Genomic DNA, 24,938 nt, shown 5'->3' with positions numbered 1-24,938 from the left:
GAGAGTCTCCTCATTGAAAACATCCAAAGTTCTTCAAAGGTAAATGATTTATTTAATGTTTTTGCTGGTATTTGTGAAAATGTTGCATGCTAATGCTAACGCTAAATGCTAAATGCTAGTTTGCTATGGTTGAGAAGCATATTTTGCATATTCTACGTATGGGTGGTCCCGGGGATCGAACCCACAACCCTGGCGTTACAAGCGCCATGCTCTACCAACTGAGCTACAGAAGGACCACCCTCTTGGGCATGGAGTTCACCAGAGCTTCACAGGTTGCCACTGGAGTCCTCTTCCATTCCTCCATGACGACATCATGGAGCTGGTGGATGTTAGAGACCTTGCACTCCTCCACCTTCCGTTTGAGGATGCCCCACAGATGCTAAATAGGGTTTAGGTCTGGAGACATGCTTGGCCAGTCCATCACCTTTGCCTTCAGCTTTTTTAGCAAGGCAGTGGTCGTCTTGGAGGTGTATTTGGGGTCGTTATCATGTTGGAATACTGCCCTGCGGCCCAGTCTCCGAAGGGAGGGGGATCATGCTCTGCTTCAATATGTCACAGTACATGTTGGCATTCATGGTTCCCTCAATGAACTGTAGCTCCCCAGTGCCAGCAGCACTCATGCAGTCCCAGACCATGACACTCCCACCACCATGCTTGACTGTAGGCAAGACACACTTGTCTTGTCAAACCTCACCTGGTTGCCGCCACACACGCTTGACACCATCTGAACCAAATAAGTTTATCTTGGTCTCATCAGACCACAGGACATGGTTCCAGAAATCCATGTCCTTAGTCTGCTTGTCTTCAGCAAACTGTTGGCGGGCTTTCTTGTGCATCATCTTTAGAAGAGGCTTCCTTCTGGGACGACAGCCATGCAGACCAATTTGATGCAGTGTACGGCGTATGGTCTGAGCACTGACAGGCTGACCCCCCACCTCTTCAACCTCTGCAGCAATGCTGGCAGCAATCATATGTCTATTTCCCAAAGACAACCTCTGGATATGACGCTGAGCACGTGCACTCAACTTTTTTGGTCGACCATGGCGAGGCCTGTTCTGAGTGGAACCTGTCCAGTTAAACCGCTGTATGGTCTTGGCCACCGTGCTGCAGCTCAGTTTCAGGGTCTTGGCAATCTTCTTATAGCCCAGGCCATCTTTATGGAATAAAATGCTAATTCATTACTTAAAAATAATACAATGTGATCATACAATGTGATTTTCTGGATTTTTGTTTTAGATTCCCTCTCACAGTTGAAGTGTACATATGATAAAAATTACAGACCTCTACATGCTTTGTAAGTAGGGAAAACCTGCAAAATCGGCAGTGTATCGAATACTGTTCTCCCCACTGTATATCCACAATGAAACGAGTCCTATATCGACATAACTTGAAAAGGTGCTCAGCAAGGAAGAAGCCACTGCTCCAAAACCGCCATAAAAAAAGCCAGACTACGGTTTGCAACTGCACTTGGGGACAAAGATCGTACTTTTTTGAGAAATGTCCTCTTGTCTGAAGAAACAAAAATAGAACTGTTAGGCTATAATGACCATTGTTAAGGGAAAAAGGGGGACGCTTGCAAGCCGAAGAACACCATCCCAACTGTGAAGCACGGGGGTGGCAGCATCATGTTGCAAGGGTGCATTGCTGCAAGAGGGACTGGTGCACTTCACAAAATAGATGGCATCATTAGGGTGGAAAATTATGTGGATATATTGAAGAAACATCTCAAGACATCAGTGAGAAAGTTAAAGCTTGGTCGCAAATGGGTCTTCCAAATGGACAATGATGACAAGCATACTTCCATAGTTGTGGCAAAATGGTTTAAGGACAACAAAGTCAAGATATTGGAGTGGCCATCACAAAGCCCTGACCTCAATCCAATAGAACATTTGTGGGCAGAACTGAAAAAGCGTGTGACAGCAAGGAGGAATACAAACCTGACTCAGTTACACCAGCTCTGTCAGGAGGAATGGGCCAAAATTCACCCAACTTATTTTGTGGGAAGCGTGTGGAAGGCTACCCAGAACGTTTGACCCAAGTTAAACAATTTAAAGGCAATGCTACCAAATACTAATTGAGTGTATCTAAACTTCTGACCCACTGGGAATGTGATGAAATAAATAAAAGCTGAAATAAATCACTCTCTACTATTATTCGGACATTTTATATTCTTAAAATAAACTGGTGATCCTCACTGACCTAAGACAGGGCATTTTTTACTAGGATTAAAAGTCAGGAATTGTAAAAAATAACTGAGTTTAAATGTATTTGGCTAATGTGTATGCAAACTTCCGACTTCAACTGTATATATTTCATTTATTTAACTAGGCAAGTCAGTTAAGAACAAATTATTATTTACAATGAAGGCCTACCCAGGCCAAGCCCTGACACAGGACCAATTGTGCGCCGCCCTAGGGACTCCTGTAACGGCTTCTAGAAGTAGTGAGTGGAGGAGTCAGGCGCAGAGAGCAGGGTAGTTCAAAGATGTGGATCTTTTACTTCCAAAAAACAGAGAGACTGTCACACCACACACACAAGGGCGCATGAAGATCCATTCCAACAAACAGGACGAAACTGTTCGGAAAAATGGAATCCACAAAATATTGACACACCATAAACAGAAAAACAAGCCCGCACAAAAGCCGACGGGCCCAACACAAAACCCAAACAAGAAACAGGTGAAACTAATCAGACAAAACTAAATGAAACAGAAAAGGGGATCGGTGGCAGTTAGTAGGCCGGCGACGACGAACACCGAGCGCCACCCGAACAGGACGAGGTGGGATTCGTGACAACTCCCAATCACCGCCGGTTGTGATACAGCCTGGAATCAAACCAGGTCTGTAGTCACGCCTCTAGAACTGAGATGCAGTCCCTTAGACAGCTGTGCCACTCGGGACCCCTATAAACAGCAACACACTGGGCACACACTGGTTGAATCAACGTTGCTTCCACGCCATTTCAATGAAATTATGTTTGAACAAACAAGGAATAGACGCTGAATTGACGTCTGTGCCCAGTGGGAACGGAATAGGCAAAATAATAGGGGCCCAGAAAAGTGCTCTATTTTCATTTTCAATGAACAAATTCCACAGATGAAATGTCTCTGTATCCCTCCCTTTCTATTAGTCTCTCTCTACCTCTCTCTCTCCCCCCTCCGTCCATCCCCAAAGGAGTGATGATAACAGCAGAATTATAACTGAACCGAGAGCATCCTAACCGGTTGCATCACTGCCTGGTACGGCAATTGCTCAGCCTCCGACCGCAAGGCACTTCAGAGGGTAGTGCGTACGGCCCAGTACATCACTGGGGCAAAGCTGCCTGCCATCCAGGACCTCTACACCAGGCGGTGTCAGAGGAAGGCCCTGAAAATTGTCAAGGACCCCAGCCACCCCAGTCATAGACTGTTTTCTCTACTACCACATGGCAAGCGGTACTGGAGTGCCAAGTCTAGGACGAAAAGGCTTCTCAACAGATTTTACCCCCAAGCCATAAGACTCCTGAACAGGTAACCGATGGTTACTCAGACTATTTGCATTGTGTGCCCCCCCAACCCCTCTTTTATGCTGCTGCTACTCTCTGTTTATCTTATATGCATAGTCACTTTAACTATACATTCATGTACATACTACCTCAATTGGGCCGACCAACCAGTGCTCCCGCATATTGGCTAACCGGGCTATCTGCAGTGTCCCACCACCCGCCAACCCCTCTTTTTACGCTACTGCTACTCTCTGTTCATTATATATGCATAGTCACTTTAACCATACCTACATGTACATGCTACCTCAATAAGCCTGACTAACAGGTGTCTGTATATAGCCTTGCTACTGTTATTTTCAAATGTATTTTTACTGTTGTTTTATTTCTTTACTTACCTACTTACACACACTTTTTTTCTCCGCAATATTGGTTAGAGCCTGTAAGTAAGCATTTCACTGTAAGGTCTACACCTGTTGTATTGGGCGCACGTGACAAATACAATTAGATTTGAACCACACAACACAATCCAAACCTTTCATTAAGTTTGCTCACTGCTCCAGGGTGTCTTGATAGACACACATCACACACACAGACAGATGTTCTTGTCTATTAATGTTCTGTATTATGTCATGTTTCGTGTGGACCCCAGGAAGAGTAGCTGCTACTTTCGCAACAGCTAATGGGGATCCTAATAAAATACCAAATACACACAAACAACACACACACACACACACACACAGGCAAGCCTACTTGAAGAGGTGTTGACGACTTTCCCTTTTTTATTGCCCTAGTTGACTGGAGGTGATGTTGAGACTGATTTACGGCCGATGTTAAGTGGGTTATGACGAGAACTAAGGAGAACGTTGCTTAGCCAGGCCTCGCTCTCTAATCTACTTCTTCCTAACAAAAAATGTATTTATACAGCTCGGACACACACACACACACACACACACACACACACACACACACACACACACACACACACACACACACACACACACACACACACACACACACACAGCAAAGCCACCAACACACACACATTAGCGAAGCCACCAACACAGACACACACGCATACAATAGGAAGCTACCAACACACACACACAAACACACACACACACACACACACACACACACACACACACACACGGAAGCCACCAACACACATACACGCAGCGAAGGCACCCCCAGGTCATGCACTCCCGCGGCCCTCACCTGAGTTTACCCACCATCCTCCTTGCTCCTGACAACATGCCCTATCCCCCCACCACTGTTTGACTCCTAGTGTTGTCAGTCGCCGCGGCAATGGACATCAACAGGAGCATGCAGCTTTTTTGGCCAAGGCTCACTGGTAAGAGTTGACAAAGATGTCGATCGCAATGTGACTTTCTGGTTATCGTTTTGAAGCATTGCGGTGCTGTTTTAAACACGTTCTTATGCTGAGGGAACGGTACCAATTCCCTTGTTAGGGCAAGCTGTGCTTTGTGTAGTGTAGCGAGGCAAACTCTGTGGTAACAGACTGGTTCCCGGCGGATGGTTTTGTAGAAATTCCGACTGACAAGACATCATGAAAAGTTTGAGCATATCAACCAAGGTTACACATATCCAACTTAGAAAGCTATGCAACTAAAGAAGATAGGGACAACGTCTACAGAGGAGAATGAGACAGCAGATTACTGGTATTCATTGAGTGATGCGTCATGTACACAATAGAGTCGACACGGCCACCGTGCCAATGTCTCTGTAGAAATGTGAACAGGGGTTTCAAGGAGGTAGTTAATGACTAGCTTCTCCGCTGCAACAGTGTCAGAGAGTAACAATGTGTCAAATGCAGTGGTGGTCACAGTAGTGGCGGATTTCAAATACTTAATAAACATATCAGCCAGCCGCTGTTCAATTTCACACACTGTGGCAGTGGACACCTGGTGTGTGGCACTCTACCCACATTCAAATCACCTATAGCTGCACTGATCTTACAGAAGGAGCCTACCGGGCCAAGTCAAAAATGGGGTCCAGGCCGGTCTCAAAGTAGCGCCAGTCGCACTTTCCGATGTGAAAACTCTGGGGGCTAATGATACTACCAGACCACTGGATTTGGATAATTTAACCTTTATATATCAAGGCAAGACAGTTAATAACAAATTCTTATTTAAAATGACGACCTACACCGGCCAAACCTGGACGACACTGGGCCAATTGTGCGCCAGCCTATGGGACTCCCAATCACAGCCGGATGGATGTTGCAGCCTGGATGGGGAAGAAGGACTCAGACATCTCATCCCACTTCACGAATGCAAACTTTACACTGTTTCAAAGAGTGGAACTGTTGCTGCTTTGTTTAAGAGCTTTCGGGATTTGCATTAGATGCAACAGCCAATATCAAAAACATTTTTGCACCATTTGTTGTCCAAGCAAGGAGTCTACACCGCATGGGCCTGTAAGCATGGGCCTGTAATGGGGCGCCAGGTAGCCTAGTGGTTAGAGCGATGGTCTAGTAACCGAAATGTTGATGGATCGAATCACTGAGCTGACAAGGTAAAAAGCTGTCGTTCTGCCCCTGAACAAGGCTGTTAACCCACTGTTACTAGGCCGTCATTGAAAATAAGAATTTGTTCTTAACTTGACTTGTCGAAGTTAAATAAAGGTAAAATAAAACAAATAATGGGTATTGAGTGCTATGGTCTGGCAGTATTCAGATTTTCATACCATACAATTCCTGTACCATACCGGAGTAAAACAAATGTTGTGTGTGTGTGTGTGTGTGTGTGTGGGGGGGCGCACAATGCTAATTTTAACAGCAAGGATGTTGATTCAGGAGGGGATTGATTGTCTCTGCTGTAACCAAAAGACTTGATCTTGAAAGCTGATCAAGTCTCACTGATCTACTAGCAAGTTACCAAACCATGAGCCATGAGCTGAAGATCATTTATTTGGCGCATCCCATTTTTTTTTACGGTATTGAAAATCATACAGTTGTTATTTCAAACTACCCCGGTATAACCTATACTGCCCAAGCCTATTGAATGTGTCTCTCAAAAACAGGTGGTGTTGACGTCTTTATGGAACAGCATGACGGCTCACTTTGATTTTTTTTTTCTACCCCCTTTTCTCCCCAATTTCGTGGTATACAATTATTTTAGTAGCTACTATCTTGTCTCATCGCTACAACTCCCGTACGGGCTTGGGAGAGACAAAGGTTGAAAGTCATGCATCCTCCGATACACAACCCAACCAAGCCGCACTGCTTCTTAACACAGCGCGCATCCAACCCGGAAGCCAGCCGCACCAATGTGTCAGAGGAAACACTGTGCACCTGGCAAACTTGGTTAGAGTGCACTGTGCCCGGCCCACCACAGGAGTCCCTGGTGCGCAATGAGACAAGGATATCTCTACCGGCCAAGCCCTCCCTAACCCGGATGACGCTAGGCCAATTGTGCGTCTTCCCACGGACCTCCCGGTCACAGGCGGTTATGATAGAGCCTGGGCGCGAACCCAGGGTCTCTGGTGGCACAGCTGGCGCTGCAATACCACTGCGCCACCCGGGAGGCCTCACTTTGATATTGTTTTGACTACGCAACAGAAGTTGACTGCTGCAACTAGATCTAACAAATTGACCTGGTGCCAACATGTACTCATTCCAATCCATGTGATGTAAATAAAATACACTACATTCTGGCAATACTTTGTTTTCCATGTGCATTCAGCAAAAGGAAGCTTGAACTTTACAAGACAGGTCTAAAATGGGACTTCTGTCTGGTTGTCACGAACGTCGTCAGAGAAATGACCGGACCAAGGTGCAGCGTGGTGAGCGTACATTTTCCTTTATTAAGAATGTCATCAACAAAACAAGACAAAATAACACCAAAAACTAACGTGCAGCTTCCTAGGGCTCTACAGGCCACTTACAAAGACAACTACCTACAACTAAGGTGGAAAAACAGGCTGTCTAAGTATGATTCCCAATCAGAGACAACGATAGACAGCTGTCCCTGATTGAGAACCATACCCGGCCAAAACATAGAAATAGAAAACATAGAAATAAAGAAACTAGAATGCTCACCCTAGTCACACCCTGGCCTAACCAAAATAGAGAATAAAAGCCTCTCTATGGCCAGGGCGTGACACTGGTACACTGCAATGACAGATATTGGGCAGCAGGTTGTCAGAGAGGTGAAGAAACAGCTCTGTTCACAACACCCCATGTATTTCCCTGTCACTCAAACATTCTAGGATGTCCATTGACAGATGATTAGTGAATACTAGACCTGTGTCATATATGAATAAATTCATGAATTTGTATGTCTGATGTTATGACTATATCATGTCTCTCTTTTGCTGTGGAATCTCTTTGAACGCAGTGCAAATTTTGTACCTAATACACATTTCTGTGTAAACACACAAAAGTAATATCTAATCTAATCTAAATATTTTAAACACTGTTTTATACTTTAGAGTTGCTGTTGGTTCGGTGTGTCTAGTACAACAGAACGGTCTCAAAAATACAAACCTCAATCTAGTTTGACCCAGAATTCAATTGGGATTTAAAATGTCTTCCCCTCTAGATGAAATTCAAACTGCAATTAAAATATCAATTTCCCTCCAAAACAAAGATTTGTCTTTTGTTTTTTTTCACTGAGCTCTCTAATTTGACGTCACCGTGCTGTGTACCAATTTCCGTTAAAGAGGTTTAGCAACAAAGCCAGTGGGATATTTAGGGGCCGTAAACGCTTGTCGTAAATGGAGACATACGCAAAGCACTTAATGCCCTATTACATGCTTAGAAATCATGTATTACGCTTGGAGCTACAGCAACACAGCAACACACTCTGGAGGGGCAGTGGGGTTTGGATTCTACGATGATCCAAAATAACATTTCATGAAACGAAAACAAACTTTGGAACTTGAAGTTTGAATCTGAAGTTTACCTAAACATCATTGAAACTTGTAATGTGTATACATGAAAAGACATGAATTTGTCAGTATACGAATGGCTTGTAGACCATATATAGCTTTTACACCAGACTCTATAATCAGACTCTGTAGTATAGACATACAGTGCATTCGGGAAGTATTCAGACCCTTTGGCTTCATCCACATTTTGTTACGTTACAGCCTTATTATAAAATGGGTGACATCGCTTTTTCTTCCTCATCAATCTACACATACAGTACCAGTCAAAGGTTTGGACACACCTACTCATTCAAGGGTTTTTCTTTATTTTTACTATTTTCTACATTGTAGAATAATAGTGAAGACATCAAAACTATGAAATAACACATGTGGAATTGGAGTAACCAAAAAAGTGTTAAACATATCAACATATATTTTGTATTTGTTGCCTTGATGACATCTTTGCACACTCTTTGCATTCTATCAACCAGCTTCACCTGGAATACTTTTCCAACCGTCTTGAAGGAGTACGCACATATGCTGAGCACTTGTTGACTGCTTTTCCTTCATTATGCGGTACAACTCATCCAAAACCATCTCAATTGGGTTGAGGTTGGATGATTGAGGTTGGATGATTAAGGTTGGATGATCACTCTCCTTCTTGGTCAAATAGGCCTTACACACCCTGGAGTTGTGTTCAGCCATTGTCCTGTTGAAAAACGAATGATAGTCCCACTGGGTGCAAATTAGATGGAATGGCGTATCTCCGCAGAATGCTGTGGTAGCCATGCTGGATAAGTGTGCCTTGAATTCTAAATAAATCACAGACACTGTCCCCAGCAAAGCATGCCCACACCATCACACCTCCTCTTCCATAGTTCACGGTGGGAACCACACATGCGGAGATTATCCTTTCAACTACTCTGCATCTCACAAAGACACGGCGGTTGGAACCAAACAGCTCAAATTTGGACTCACCAGACCAAAGGACAGATTTCTACCGGTCTAATGTCCATTGCTTATGTTTGAACTCTGTGAAGCATTTATTTGGCCTGCAATTTCTGAGGCTGGTAACTCTAATGAACTTATCTTCTGCAGCAGAAGTAACTCTGGGTCTTCCTTTCCTGTGGCGGTCCTCATGAGAGCCCGTTTCATCATAGAGCTTGATGGTTTTTGTGACTGGACTTCTTGAAATTTTCCGCATCGACTGACCTTCATGTCTTAAAGTAACATATTATGGACTTTTACCAAATAGGGCTATCTTCTGTACACCGCCCCTACCTTTTCACAACACAACTGATTGGCTCAAATGCATTAAGAAGAAATGAAATTCCACAAATGAACTTTTAACAAGGAATACCTGTTCATTTAAATGCATTCCAGGTGACTACCTCCTGAATCTGGTTGAGAGAATGCCAAGAGTGTGCAAAGCTGTCATCAAGGCAAATGGTGGTTACTTTTAAGAATCTCAAATATACAATATATGTTGATTTGTTTAACGCTTTTTTTGGTTACTATATGATTCCATATGTGTTATTTCATAGTTCTGATGTCCTCACTATTATTCTATAATGTAGAAAATAATCAAAATTAAGAAAAACCAAGGAATGAGTAGGTGTGTCCAAACTTTTGACTGGTACTTTAATACCCCACAATGACAAAGCAAAACAGTTTTGGGAAATTTTACCGAAATTCTTAAAACAAAAACAGAAATATCACGTTTACATAAGTATTCAGACCCTTATCTCATTACTTTGTTGAAGCACCTCTGGCAGAGATTACATCCATAAGTCTTCTTGGGTATGACGCTTCAAGTTTGGCACATCTGTATTTGGGAAGTTTCTCTAATTCTTCTCTGCCAGGTTGCATGGGGAGCATCGCTCCACAACTATTTTCAGGTCTCTCCAGAGATGTTCGATTTGGTTCAAGTCCGGGCTCTGGCTGGGCCACTCAAGGACTTTCAGAGACAGGTCCTGAAGCTGTGGTTGCAAATATAACACATAGATAAATGCATAACATGTATAAAATAGCTGAACACTAAAAACAGACTACATGAAGGAAAGGTGACATAGTTGCCAGGATAGCTGGACATACCAAGGCCAGAGGGATATAACAAAGGAGGGGGTCAGTCAAATGACTAACTGATGACCAATAGACATAGTTTGCATATTTTTAGGACATAGAGATGCAGAAGGAATGACAGAGAAGACACATAGTCTGTTGCTCTGAGATAAAGACACACATACATAGTAACATATTGAGCTAAGTGCAGAGCCAAAGCATACGGCTGTAAAATAGAGGAATGTACACTATTTTTAGTATAGCTGGACACGCTAGAAACTGAGGAGACACATAGTCTGCTGATCTTAGATAATACACAAACAAAAGAATGCATTTAGTTAAGTGCAGGAACAAAGCAAAGGTCTTGTTGTCATTATAATCTGACGGAAAGCAGGTATGAGCATTAGTGAGCTGAACAAGCAGGATGCACGGATTGGAATGTAAACTCATTTTGCATGTGGGATGGGCTCATATGTAATATGTGGATAAATACTGGAGCCAGGGCTCTGGAAAAAGGTGAGAGTCCTGCGGGGCTCTCCGGCTTATAATGCGGGTGTATTAAAAATCTATCATTGAATTCAAAAAGTTATTGGTCGTGTCATGTTTGAATCTATTGGCCACTACAAAGCCACTCCTGCATTGTCTTGGCTATGTGCGTAGGGTCATTGTCCTGTTGGAAAGTGAACATTCACCCCAGTCTGAGGTCTTGAGCGCTCTGGAGCAGGCTTTCATCAAGGATCTCTCTGTACTTTGCTCCGTTAGTCTTTCCCTTGATCCTGACTAATCTTGGTTTCATCAGACCAGAAAATGTTGTTTCTCACGGTCTGAGAGTCTTCAAGTGCTTTTTGGCAAATTCGTAGTGGGCTGTCATGTGCCTTTTACTGAGGAGTGGCTTCCGTTTGGCCACTCTACCATAAAGGCCTGATTGGTGCTGCAGAGATGGTTGTCCTTCTGAAAGGTTCCCCCATCTCCACAGAGGAAGTCTGGAGCTCTGTCAGAGTGACCATCGTGTTCTTGGTCACCTCCCTGACCAAGGCCCTTCTCCCCCAATTGCTCAATTTGACCAAGCTCTAGGAAGAGTGTTCGTGGTTCCAAACCTTCCATTAAATAATGATGGAGGCCACCGTATTCTTTGGGACCTGAAATTCTGCAGAAATGTTTTGGTACCCTTCCCCAGATCTGTGCCTTAAGACAATCCTGTCCCTGAGCTCTCGGGACAATTCCTTCAAACTCACGGCTTGGATTTTACGCTGACATGCACTGCCAACTCTGGGACCTTATATATACAGGTGTCTGCCTTTCTAAATCATGTCCAATCAGTTGAATTTACTATAGGTAGACACACGGGGTGGCAGGTAGCCTAGTGGTTAGAGTGTTGGGCCCATAACTGAAAGGTTTCTAGTTCGCATCCCTGACAAGGTAAACAGCTGTCGTTCTGCCCCTGAACAAGGCAGTTAACCCACTGTTCCTAGGCAGGTATTGTAAATAAGAATGTGTTCTTAACTGACTTGCTTTGTTAAATAATGTTTTTTTTATCTCAAGAATTATCAATTGAAACAGGATGCATCTGTGTTTAGTAGTAAATAGTATACTTATGAAAATAAGGTATTTCTGTTATTTACTAATTAATACATTTGCCAAAAATTCTAAAAACCAATTTCCGCATATTCATTATTATTGTTTATTTTTTAATTTATTTCACCTTTATTTAACCAGGTAGGCTAGTTGAGAACACGTTCTCATTTACAACTGCGACCAGGCCAAGATAAAGCATAGCAGTGTGAACAGATAACACATGGAGTAAACAATAAACAAGTCAATAAAAATACAAAAAAATTGTGTGTAGATTGATGAGGAAAACTTTTTTTCATCCATTTTAGAATAAGGCTGTAATGTAAGAAAATGTGGATAAAGTTAAGGGGTCTAAATACTCTCCCAATGCGCTGTACAGGTATGTCATGTCTTCAAGTTCTCTGTTGCCAAGATGTATTGTCTGGCACAAGTTGAATGCCCTAAATCATACACAACACGACAAGTAAACACTGTCGTTGTGCCTGGTGTACCTCAAACACACACACACACACAAGCGTGCATGTAGCATGTATTCAAAACTTTAGCACACAAACAACATTCTGCTTCTGAAAGGATGGAAAGCAATGCAACACCGCTGGGTTGAGAGAGAGAGTGCTTCAGATCAAAGTTCAATGTGCAGTCAATCACACACACACACTCTTCTGCGGCACAGCCATTCCGTTCGCTGGCAAAGGGGCAGGCCACATGGGCAGAGGTGGTGGTGGCTTCCACGTTCCCCGGATGCCCAAAATGAGCCTTACTCCATGATTGGACCAATCTGTTTTAGCAACGCTATGGGACTTTGCACTTTGTCTGAACTTTACAAAATACTTAAATATCCGCTGAGGAGAAAATAGGCATGATTAGTGTCCCAAATGGCTCGCTATTCCCCTTATGGGCCCTGGTCAAAAGTAGTGCACTGCATAGAGAGGGTGCCATTTGGGATGCATGTTAATGGAAACTTGCATGGAATTCAAACCCATTCTGTTATTTCAGTTTATTCCCATGCCTGAGTTTTCCCATACCACAAAAGCCCATTTTGGTCAGCATCAACAAACAGACTTTGGTTGTCTGCGGTTTATCCATAGCTCGCAGACTGCTCGAGGAGTCAAGTCATAATCCGTGTTTACATTGACAAAACGAACCGGCACATGCATTCCATTCCATCCCATAAATAACAACCTTGTCAAACATTATGTAGCCTGGTGAGACAACTCCATGCCAATAGACCTAGAAAATACTAAGGAAAAGTGTCAATCAATATAGCTGCCATGAGGCATACGATTTGCCAATGTAGGGTTTTTTCCTTTTTTGGGAGGCATGAATAGAAAGAAAATTGTGAGGGCTTTGAGTTGGACCATCTTTGAGAACAGGGCAGGGAAATTGCAAACGCTCCTGAAAGGCATAAAACTAAGGATACAGGGAAACTGGCCGGCTGGCCTGCTTAAGGGATGTTAGTATTCGCCAAACACTGTTGTGGAAACAGTGTTAGAGAGCTACCACATTTTTTCACGTGGCTCAATTGAAGCCTGTCACATAGATCCATTATTAATTACATCATACAGAGACAATTATTGTTGTGTAGAAAGCTGACAAAAGACTGAATGGATATTCATGTCAGTGGAAATGGTTTCATTCAAAGCAGATATTCCAACTAGGGTTGGGCGGTATTTCATACCTTCATACCGTTCCTGTACCATACCGGGGTATACGGTATTGCCAGCAGCGCAGACAAGGCCCGCTATTTCTTTCCAAGCATAAAAATAAAATAAAATAAATGAAAAGGCATTTATGCAGCAGGGATCTTGATCCAGCAGGGGATTCATTGTCTCTGCTGTAACCAATAAGCTTGATCTAGCAAGTTAGCCACTTAGCTCACAAACCCCTTTTTTATTTTATTTAACTATTAAGAACAAACTCTTATTTACATTGACAGCCTACCCCGGCCAAAACTGGGACAATTGTGCGCCCCTCCCTAGGGGAGTCTCAATCACAGCCGGATGTGACTCAGCCTGGATTTGAACCAGGGTCTGTAGTGATGTCTCTTGCACTGAGAAGCAGTGCCTTAGACCGCTGCACCACTCGGGAGCCAAAATACCTAGCTGGAGCCCTGAGCTGGAAACAATTGATCTGGCACATCTTAGATACTTAATTTATCGTTCGTTTTCAGCAGTGGCGTAGCAAGGATTTGCAACTATAATGACAATGCAAGGAGATAACTGACAAACTAAAGAATAACTTTAGGGTGAGTAAGTACAAGGAAAAAATAGGACACCAGCTACTGTGAAGTTGACAACAACGGCTTCCTCTCAACAGTCTAAAGTAGCTTCCTCGACTTGTCTCCTTTCCTTCATCTGCACTGATGTGAAAGGACTGGACTGGACAGGTGAAGCAGTTTAATAATTCGGGACTACCATTAGGACTTTCAGATCAGTGCAAATGAAGCACATGGGACAAGGAGTGGGCACCACTTGAGACTGTTGAGATGCAGCCATTATTGACGCAGAAGGAGGAGAGGGAGCCACGTCAGACTATTGAGATGCACCCAGAGAGACTACACTTGCTAAATCAAATGAACTCTATGCACTTAAATGTATCATCCCTCCCGTCCTCAAAGACGTGCTCCCTAAATAAGTATAGGTTTTTTTGGTCACAGACTGGGCACCATAAAATGTGATCAAACATGTCATACCAAATTAAAAAGATGTGATTTTTTTTTCTGCACCTGATGGAATGTTCAATTCTATTTGCTGTATAAACTATTAAAAGACTCACATCCAGGACAAAGCAATTGTGTAATTGTGTGTATGTTTATATCAAAGGGAAGTGATTATAATGATAAATCAGGATGGAGAGGGGGGTGGGACAAGGAATTACAGGAAGTGTTAATAATAATAATACTCTTCACATTAGGGAGGGTCTTAATATGACTGGCACAAATATATTTTTCTTAAATCACTTAAAAGATGCTCTGCGTTTGACATTAGGTCTAGGCTGTGTCAATCAAACGCAACTAATATCATGAAAGGTCAAAGGGAAAAAAAAGTAATTTGGGGGGTAAAAAAAATGGGCATTTATCTAGATTCACATTCCAGTAAACTACTCAGCCTCAAATCTGTGTACAATGTGGATTCATCTAAAATTCCAATCAGTCATTGAATGGCCAGAGCGGCACCGGATCCCAAAGCATGTCCATTTGGGTATTTGGAGAACTCACCAGTCAGTAATAATGTAGGACTAAATGTGTCTTTTCTCAACAGCTTAACTTCTATCTGACGCACATGTTATCTGTAGCCTATCAAATCACAATGTTATTACTGAAGAGATGTTTTGTATTTTTATGACATGTATATTATTGCTTCCCACTCAAGAATGTCGTAGGTTCTTATCACAGGGTTACAGCAGTACTGTACTTTGGAATAGAATCATTAAGACATGAAATATCCAAACATAAGTTAAACAACCACGTCACAGTACAATACTATAATACATTTAAAATATACACACTGTACAACATACAACATTATCCTACATTATAATATCAAACACATTCTATATCCAATCTGCAATCTGGTGATCATAGGCAGGACACAGCAGCTCCACTCCGATCCCAATTGATAAAAACCCAAGTGCGCACGTGACGCATCTTCCGTCACTTAATCCAATTTTTTTACATTGAAAAATAAAACGGATAGTTGAAGATGTTCTCATTCAGACATGCCAGTTTAGTTACATGATTGATAGGATGTGAAATGCAAACTCAAACTAAGCATGAGGAGCCTGTGGCGCACATGTCTGCTGAAATACACTGCTGTCCATCCTATAGATTCTCTTGAGTAGCTGCGGGCGGCGCGAGTCTATTTTTCATTGACCCTCTCTGGCTATTGTTATTGCCTGGGGTATAATATCATAGGGCATACGATCAGGCTACCAACATTGGCACGGCATCCTCTATAACGCGCGGGTAGCTACCTCCAAATGCCACCGGATCATTACTTTCACCGTAGCTTTAAGCTCAAACTAAATTAATTGGGATAGACCCGTGCATTTTATTGCGTTTCATCGATGTAGGTAGTAGGTCTATCACAAATTCTGCACAAATAAGCCTACTTGTTTAGTTAATTTCTACATGTGCGCGCGAACAGCGTATATAGCTTTACCCAAACGCCTGTCCTTTATTGTTGTCATATTACAGACTCAAATGTATCAAAACAATGTCGTGTCAAATACAACCATTTGAAACTTGTTTATAAACACAATACAATTACTTTGGCTACTCCGACCTCGTGCACAATAGTATACATTACTCACCTGCATTCCTTAGCTTCTTATTCCGGTAGACAGAGAATATCACCAAAAGGTTGCCCAAAATATCAACCACGATAGTGAATATGAGGAAGCACCCCAAAGTTGTAGTCACCCACGGAGGGCGGTTCAACACTTCCTCGTACGGGTCCAGCGACGACCTGTTCAGATAAGACCCATTTATAATCATTGTATATTTTGTAACTTTCCCAATTAGCGAAATAAACGTGCCGCCCGTCCCATAATACACAGTCTACATTTTGGACACAGGGATGCCGTGTTATTCTCCCGTGGCTTTCCTCCTCTCCATATTGCGCGTTATAAGATCCCGAAGACAACCTTCTGGTTAACCTTCGAGTCACAATGCTCGTGTGTCAGCGTCTACATTTATATGGCTACATGTGTCCCCATCACATTGTTGGTGTGTGACATTCAGAGGCAACTTCAGACCTTCTCCTGTTAACATGATGTGATTACAGTGGGCCCGTCGTGGTTGGATGACGGGTAAGTGGTAGCCTAGTGATGCCTCTCAGCGGCCGAAAGAGGGAAAAACAGTGGACGGCACGCGGCGGCACTCGTTTCCAAGTGTCCTTTAGAAGCATGTTTGCGAGCTCTCCTCGCAATTACGGCTTCGCTTCCAGCGACTTCGTCGTTCATTTATTCACGCGTTCACTGATACGTTTTTGTTGTTCTTTCCCACGCGGATTCATTCACAAATAAAGAAACAGGTGACATGCGCCTTTTTTAATAAAAGATCAACGTAAGGATGTTGACTCGACTGTGCTATTATTAAGATCATCATGATGATTATGTGTAATATCAATTATTGGAATTATTCCAATTACTATGATAGAGAAAACACTGTTAATTCAAGTAACATCACACTATTTACTAATATTATGGAGAGACAGAAAGATTTAGACAGATGCACAGATGTCATGTAAATCTCTCTCTCTCTCATATCTGTGTCCCAACAGCAGGCGTTGTAAAGAGTAATCCACATGATTAGTATCTACAGAATATCAAGATAAACTACAAACTCTAACACAGAAATATGAATTGTGTCTCAAATAGCACCCTATGCAGTAGTCAGGATCAGGGCTCATTGGGATCTGGTCAAATGTAGTGCACTATAAGGGAATATGCAGACTTATAGAGACAGGTTGAGGAGACTGCTTGTAGCTGCGCTGGGGAAATGTAGTGCACTATAAGGGAATATGCAGACTTATAGAGACAGGTTGAGGAGACTGCTTGTAGCTGCGCTGGGGAAATGTAGTGCACTATAAGGGAATATGCAGACTTATAGAGACAGGTTGAGGAGACTGCTTGTAGCTGCGCTGGACAGGTTGAAATGTAGTGCACTATAAGGGAATATGCAGACTTATAGAGACAGGTTGAGGAGACTGCTTGTAGCTGCGCTGGGGAAATGTAGTGCACTATAAGGGAATATGCAGACTTATAGAGACAGGTTGAGGAGACTATAAGGGAATATGCAGACTTATAGAGACAGGTTGAGCTGCGCTGCGCTGGGAAATGTAGTGCACTATAAGGGAATATGCAGACTTATAGAGACAGGTTGAGGAGACTGCTTGTAGCTGCGCTGGGGAAATGTAGTGCACTATAAGGGAATATGCAGACTTATAGAGACAGGTTGAGGAGACTGCTTGTAGCTGCGCTGGGAAATGGGAATATGCAGACTTATAGAGACAGGTTGAGGAGACTATAATAAGGAATATAGCAGACTTATAGAGACAGGTTGAGGAGACTGCTTGTAGCTGCGCTGGGGAAATGTAGTGCACTATAAGGGAATATGCAGACTTATAGAGACAGGTTGAGGAGACTGCTTGTAGCTGCGCTGGGGAAATGTAGTGCACTATAAGGGAATATGCAGACTTATAGAGACAGGTTGAGGAGACTGCTTGTAGCTGCGCTGGGGAAATGTAGTGCACTATAAGGGAATATGCAGACTTATAGAGACAGGTTGAGGAGACTGCTTGTAGCTGCGCTGGGGAAATGTAGTGCACTATAAGGGAATATGCAGACTTATAGAGACAGGTTGAGGAGACTGCTTGTAGCTGCGCTGGGGAAATGTGGTGGACCTGATATGAAAAACCAACACATGGTCAATTGAATTTATTTTACCAAAGGAAACTGCGCCCCTGCGACCTATAAGTACAATTATAATCGCTTCCTTCTGCACAAATTCCCCCACACACGCACGTACAAGCGCGCACACACAGAGACACACACACACAGATCAGCGTGTGGCAGGTACTTTACACTCCACCTACCCTTACACAAACACACACATGCGCGCTGTTAAGGGGTTGTCACCCAAACCTCCTTTGCCATGTGAATGCAACTTTAATGTGGAGACATCCCACTAATAGGTCTGCTGTGATGAAGGCAGTGCATTAAAAAGGTCTGTGTGGGCTATGTTCTCTCTCTCTCTTTAATTCTCTCTCCCCTTCTCTCTTTCTTTCATTCACTCTCTTTCCCTCTTCAGCTCTCCCTCTCCACATTATCCTTCTCTCTCTCTCTCTCTCTCTCTGTGTGTGTGTGTGTGTGTGTGTGTGTGTGTGTGTGTGTGTGTGTGTGTGTGTGTGTGTGTGTGTGTGTGTGTGTGTGTGTGTGTGTGTGTGTGTGTGTGTGTGTGTGTGTGTGTGTGTGTGTGTGTGATACCATTGAAGCCTTTTTGCCCGAGTGGAGTTGCAGAAAAACACATTTTAAAGCGTTTGGAACATCTTCAACCAGTCAGACAACAGAAGCCACAGTGCTGCATTTTGCAGAAGTAAAACAAGCACTTGCTGTCGTTGCAGAGGAAGGCACATTGAGTACCAGGACCAGCTAGGTCTGACAATTAGACATGCATCCATGTTTCACAAACAACTTTCAAAGTCAAATGTTGACGTGTTTACGGTTACGTTTAGGCATTAACTTAGAATGTTTTAGGTTATAGGTTAAGTTTCGGCATCAGCTCTGAATGGTTAAGGTTAGGCATCAGCTCTGAATGGTTAAGGTTAGGCATTAGCTCTGAATGGTTAAGGGTAAGGGTTAAGGTTTGGGATATAGGCTTGAACGAAAATCTCAAAAACAACTTTCTATCACTGGATTCGAACTTGCAAACTTTGGTCCTTGGACGTGGATGGACGTTAAATACTGACCTGTATCGCGGTGACCTGGCTGCAAAAGTATTTCAGCTAACGCCTGCTTACTACCTTGGCTTGAGCAAAGAAATGCCGGCTGAACTGAAGCCATGTAGTGCCTGTCAACAGTGGCGATTCGCATTCGTCGTCCGACAAAACGGCGAGGGCATCAAGCTCACATCCTCCACTCCCAGCCAGATGTAATGTAGCAAAACTATTGAGTGAACTCGTAAGACTTCTGGGCGGTTGTACGAGGTTACAGGCTCGTCTCATTAAGATGACATCTGTTTTGCAAAAACCAACTCTTCACGATAGCAGCAGCTTCATCTTGACAACTTGTTCAAAGGGCTATATAGATGCAATTTGATTGATCGGTCGGGTACTACTCAAGTAATTCAGTTGGACGGGACAGGCTCTGTTCCAAATGGCACCCTATTCCCTATATAGTGCACTCATTTTGACCAGAGCCCTAAAGTGCACAAAAGGGAATAGCGTGCTGTTTTGCGATGCAAACACTGTGTCTGACCCAGCAAGGCGACTATATGGGGCTACTTTGTATGTCCACCATGCTTTTAGCTTGTCATAAAACGTTAACATATTGCCCTGAAAGCCAATATGAAGTACTCTTAGACCCATTACTATCTGTCATAAGGTTGGAATGTGTCCATAAGTGGTAGTAAAAAATAGTATCCAAACTAAATTGTTAGTGAACCAGGAAAAGACTTGAGTTAAGTTGAAGAGAGGGCAAAGGTTACACCAATCAAAACATCATGATTACTTTGGGGTGGGCTCTCATCCTGTCCAGCCACACGTGCACACACACACATGTTTATGTTCGCATGCAAACGTACAGGCATATACATACACACACAAACACACACACACACACACACACACACACACACACGTCTCATGCGACCAATGTAATTCATTGCATGTCTTTGATGTGGCTTCGTCCCACACTCATTAAGGCGAAGAGAGGTTTGACTGCTTGTGAAAATGGCCAGCTTTCAGTCAGCTGATTCTAGCCATTACTTCTGGTTAGTTCTAGTTGGGCAGCTTAGTCTCCAACTTTTGTTAGTGTCTTATTGGTCAAGGTCATGCCAAACACTTATCGCCACATCTCCTTCAGCCTATCAGTGGCTTTGATTCCCAGGACTTCAGTTTCAGTTAGTCTATGACCCCAGCTCGCTGTGTGGTCCGAAACATGCTTTCCCCCATCATAATGAACACTTCAAAAAAGTTGTCCCTCCTGCTGAACTTTCCTCCTCGAGACTGAATCCCTCTACGTCTGATGTTTTATTGTGCGTGCATCCAAACCACCACATAGTTCATGTCAGTTCTCAGATGTGTGCATGTGGACATCTTCTTCCATTAAACTCCCCCTAACCCGGTCATCCGCCGCATCCTTGTTCTGACCAGACATCCTGTAGTGGTTACTAGCGGCCTTAAGCCAGCACCTACGGTCTCTTATTACATTCATGGTCCTTTGATTCTCTACAACCCTACCTCTATTTTTCACTGCTTAATCTCATGATACACTACAGACAGAGAACAAGAGAACAAGAGAACAAGAGAGAGAGAGAGAGAGAGAGAGAGAGAGAGAGAGAGAGAGAGAGAGAGAGAGAGAGAGAGAGAGAGAGAGAGAGAGAGAGAGAGAGAGAGAGAGAGAGAGAGAGAGAGAGAGAGAGAGAGAGAGAGAGAGAGAGAGAGAGAGAGAGAGAGAGAGAGAGAGAGAGAGAGAGAGAGAGAGAGAGAGAGAGAGAGAGAGAGAGAGAGAGAGAGAGAGAGAGAGAGAGAGATATTTACTGTTGACTGTTTGTTTATTTCACTTTTGTTTGTCCATTTCACTTGCTTTGGCAATGTAAGTGTGTTTCCCATGCCAATGAAGCCCCCTTGAATTGAATTGCGAAAGGGAGGAGAGATAGAGGGTGGGAGAAAGAGAGAGCAGGCGAGGGAGATGTAGGGAGGGGAGAGAATGAGAGAGGGAGAGAGAGAGAGAAAGAAAAAGAGAGAGATTCTGAGCTCCGAGACCCTTTGACACAGTGCTGTGATCTGTTGAGATTTCTATCATCCACTTTGGGTCTGATATTGGCCAACCAAACCCAAACACTCCCAAACTATTTCAGACAATAGAGTCGGAGTGGGAATACCAACGCATCCAAACACTTTAGTCCAAACAAGAACCCTAGTCACAGTGGAACTGAGTCTCACAAAGCATCTGCAATGAACAGAATCATACACATGGTTCTGCTGCATTGTCAGTCGATAATAAATCAATGGTTTGAATCAAATACAAAGGCACTGACGTGAACAGAGACGGTGAATTGGGAAGACTGACGAAAGGGCATGCAGGCAATGAACAGAACATTGACCTCAGAACAGAGCACACACTTATGAATGGGAGCAAGGGGGGGGGGGCAGATTGTGTGTGTGTGTGTGTGTGTGTGTGTGTGTGTGTGTGTGTGTGTGTGTGTGTGTGTGTGTGTGTGTGTGTGTGTGTGTGTGTGTGTGTGTGTGTGTGTGTGTGTGTGTGTGTGTGTGAGAAACAGAGCAAAGACAGAGGGTGAGTAGAAAGACAGCAACACACTTAGACCCAAACAAATCAAGAGAAAACAAAAAGATAATTACTTGACACATTGGTGAGAATTTACACAAAAAAATGAGCAAACTAGAATGCTATTTGGCCCTAAACAGAGAGTATGCAGTGACAGAATACCTGGCCACTGAGACTCAAATATAATAAAATACTATTTTACTTGTCACATATACATGGTTAGAAGATGTTAATGTGAGTGTACCGAAATGCTTGTGCTTCTCGTTTTCTGACTATGCAGTAATATCTAACAAGTAATCTAACATATTCACAACAACTACCTTATACACACACATACACACAAATGTAAAGGGATGAATAAGATTATGTAAATGTAAATATATGGTTGAGCGATGGTGCGCAGCATAGGCAAGATGCAGTAGATGGTGTAGAATACAGTAAATATACATATGAGATGAGTAATGTAGGATATGTAAACATCATTAAAGTAGCATTATTTAAAGTGAAAAGTGACACTACACTTAGGTTGGAGTTATTAAAACTTGTTTTTCACCAACTCCACAAATATCTTATTAACAAACTGTAGTTTGATAAGTCGGTTAGGACATCTACTTTGTGCATGACAAAAGTCATTTTCCAACAATTGTTTACAGACAGATTATTTCACTTATAATTCACTGTATCACAATTCCAGTGGGTCAGAAGTTTACATACACTAAGTTGACTGTGCCTTTAAACATCTTTAGAAGCTTCTGATAGGCTAATTGACATCATTTGAGTCAATTTGAGGTGTATCTGTGGATGTATTTCAAGGCCTACCTTCAAACTCAGTGCCTCTTTGCTTGACATCATGGGAAAATCAAAAGAAATCAGTGCCAAGACCTCAGAAAAAAAATTGTAGACATCAACAAGTCTGGTTCATCCTTGGGAGCTCAGCAAGGAAGAAGCCACTGCTCCAAAACTGCCAAAAAAAAGCCAGACTACGGTTTGCACCTGCACATGGGGACAAAGATCATACTTTTTGGAGAAATGTCCTCTGGTCTGATGAAACAAAAATATAACTGTTTAGCCATAATGACCATCGTTATGTTTGGAGGAAAAAGGGGGGTGGCTTGCAAGCCAAAGAACACTATCACAACCGTGAAGCATGGGGGTGGCAGCATCATGTTGTGGTGTGCTTTGCTGCAAGAGGGACTGGAGCACTTCACAAAATAGATGGCATCACGAGGGTGGAAAATTATGTGGATATATTGAAGCAACATCTCAAGACATCGGTCAGGAAGTTAAAGCTTGGTCACAAATGGGTCTTCCAAATGGACAATGACCCCAAGCATACTTCCAAAGTTGTGGCAAAATGGCTTAAGGACAACAAACTAAAGGTATTGGCGTGGCCATCACAAAGCCCTGATCTCAATCCTAAATAAAATTTGTGGACAGAACTTAAAAAGTGTGTGCGAGCATGGAGGCCTACACACCTGACTCAGATACACCAACTCTGTCAGGAGGAATGGGCCAAAATTCACCCAACTTATTGTGGGAAGCTTGTGGAAGGCTACCCAAAATGTTTGACCCAAGTCAAACAATTCAAAGGCAATGCTACCATATACTAATTGATTGTATGTAAACTTCTGACCCACTGGGAATGTGATGAAAAAAAATAACATTGAAATAAATCATTCTCTCTGCTATTATTCTGACATTTCGCATTCTCAAAATAAAGTGGTGATCCTAACTGACCTAAGACAGGGAATTTTTACGAGGATTAAATGTCAGGAATTGTGAAAAACTGAGTTTAAATGTATTTGGCTAAGGTGTATGTAAACTTCCGACTTCAACTGTACATGTAAACATAATTAAAGTGGCATTATTTAAAGTGACCAGTGATACCTTTATTAAGTTCATTTATTTAAGTGGCCAGAGATTTGAGTCAGTATGATGGCAGCAGCCTCTCTATGTTAGTGATGACTGTTTAACAGTCTGATGGCCTTGAGATAGAAGCTGTTTTTCAGTCTCTCGGTCCCAGCTTTGATGCACCTGTACTGACTTCACCTTCTGGATGATAGCGGGGTGAACAGGCAGTGGCTCGGGTGGTTGTTGTCCTTGATGATCTTTTTGGCCTTCCTGTGACATCGGGTGCTGTAGGTGTCCTGGAGGGCAGGTAGTTTGCCCACAGGCTTTAGTAGCAGGCGGTGTCGGTGGCTCTGTATTGTCCTCAAAGCGAGCAAAGAAGTTGTTTCATTTGTCTGGGAGCAAGACGTCGATGTCTGCAACGGGGCTGGTTTTCATTTTGTAATCTGTGATTGACTGTAGACCCTGCCACATACATCTCGTGTTTGAGCCGTTGAATTGCGACTCTACTTTGTCTCTATACTGACACTTTGCTTGTTTGATTGCCTTGCGGAGGAAATAGCTGCACTGTTTGTATTCGGTCATGTTTCCGGTCGCATTCCCATGATTAAAAGCGGTGGTTCGGGCATTCAGTTTTGCGCGAGTGCTGCCATCAATCTACGGTTTCTGGTTAGGGAAGGTTTTAATAGTCACAGAGGGTATGACATCTCCGATGCACTTGCCAATAAACTCGCTCACCGAGTCCGAGTATACATCAATGTTGTTGTCTGAGGCTATCTGGAACATATCCCAGTCCACGTGATCGAAGCAATATTGTAGGGTAGAATCAGATTGCTCAGAGCAGCATTGTATTGACCTGAGCACGGGAGTTTCCTGTTTTAGTTTCTATCTATAGGTTGGGAGCAACAAAATAGAGTCATGGTCATACTTGCTGAAGGCAGGGCGGGGGACGGCTTTGTATGCATCGCGGAAAGTAGAAATGATCCAGAATGCTACCAGCTCGTGTGGCATATTCAATATACTGATTGAATTTAGGAAGTATTGTTCTCAGGTTAGCTTTGTTAAAATCCCCAGCT

The 24,938-nt window shown here is 43.0% G+C and overlaps 1 protein-coding gene across 1 annotated transcript in view; it reads right to left on the bottom strand.

Annotated features, from left to right (window-relative positions):
• LOC124013274 (melatonin receptor type 1A-A-like) overlaps positions 1-16,838 on the bottom strand; it is a 62,334-nt gene extending 45,496 nt beyond the window's left edge. Inside the window, exon 1 of the mRNA XM_046327533.1 lies at positions 16,318-16,838. Coding sequence (XP_046183489.1) covers positions 16,318-16,501 — 184 coding nt within the window. The 5' untranslated portion in view covers positions 16,502-16,838. The remainder of the gene's footprint in view (positions 1-16,317) is intronic.
• Positions 16,839-24,938: the final 8,100 nt, after the last annotated feature.

Source organism: Oncorhynchus gorbuscha, linkage group LG24 (genome assembly GCF_021184085.1).
Source record: "Oncorhynchus gorbuscha isolate QuinsamMale2020 ecotype Even-year linkage group LG24, OgorEven_v1.0, whole genome shotgun sequence".
NCBI classification, from domain to species: Eukaryota; Metazoa; Chordata; class Actinopteri; order Salmoniformes; family Salmonidae; genus Oncorhynchus; species Oncorhynchus gorbuscha.
This window is presented reverse-complemented; position numbering and strand designations above follow the sequence as displayed.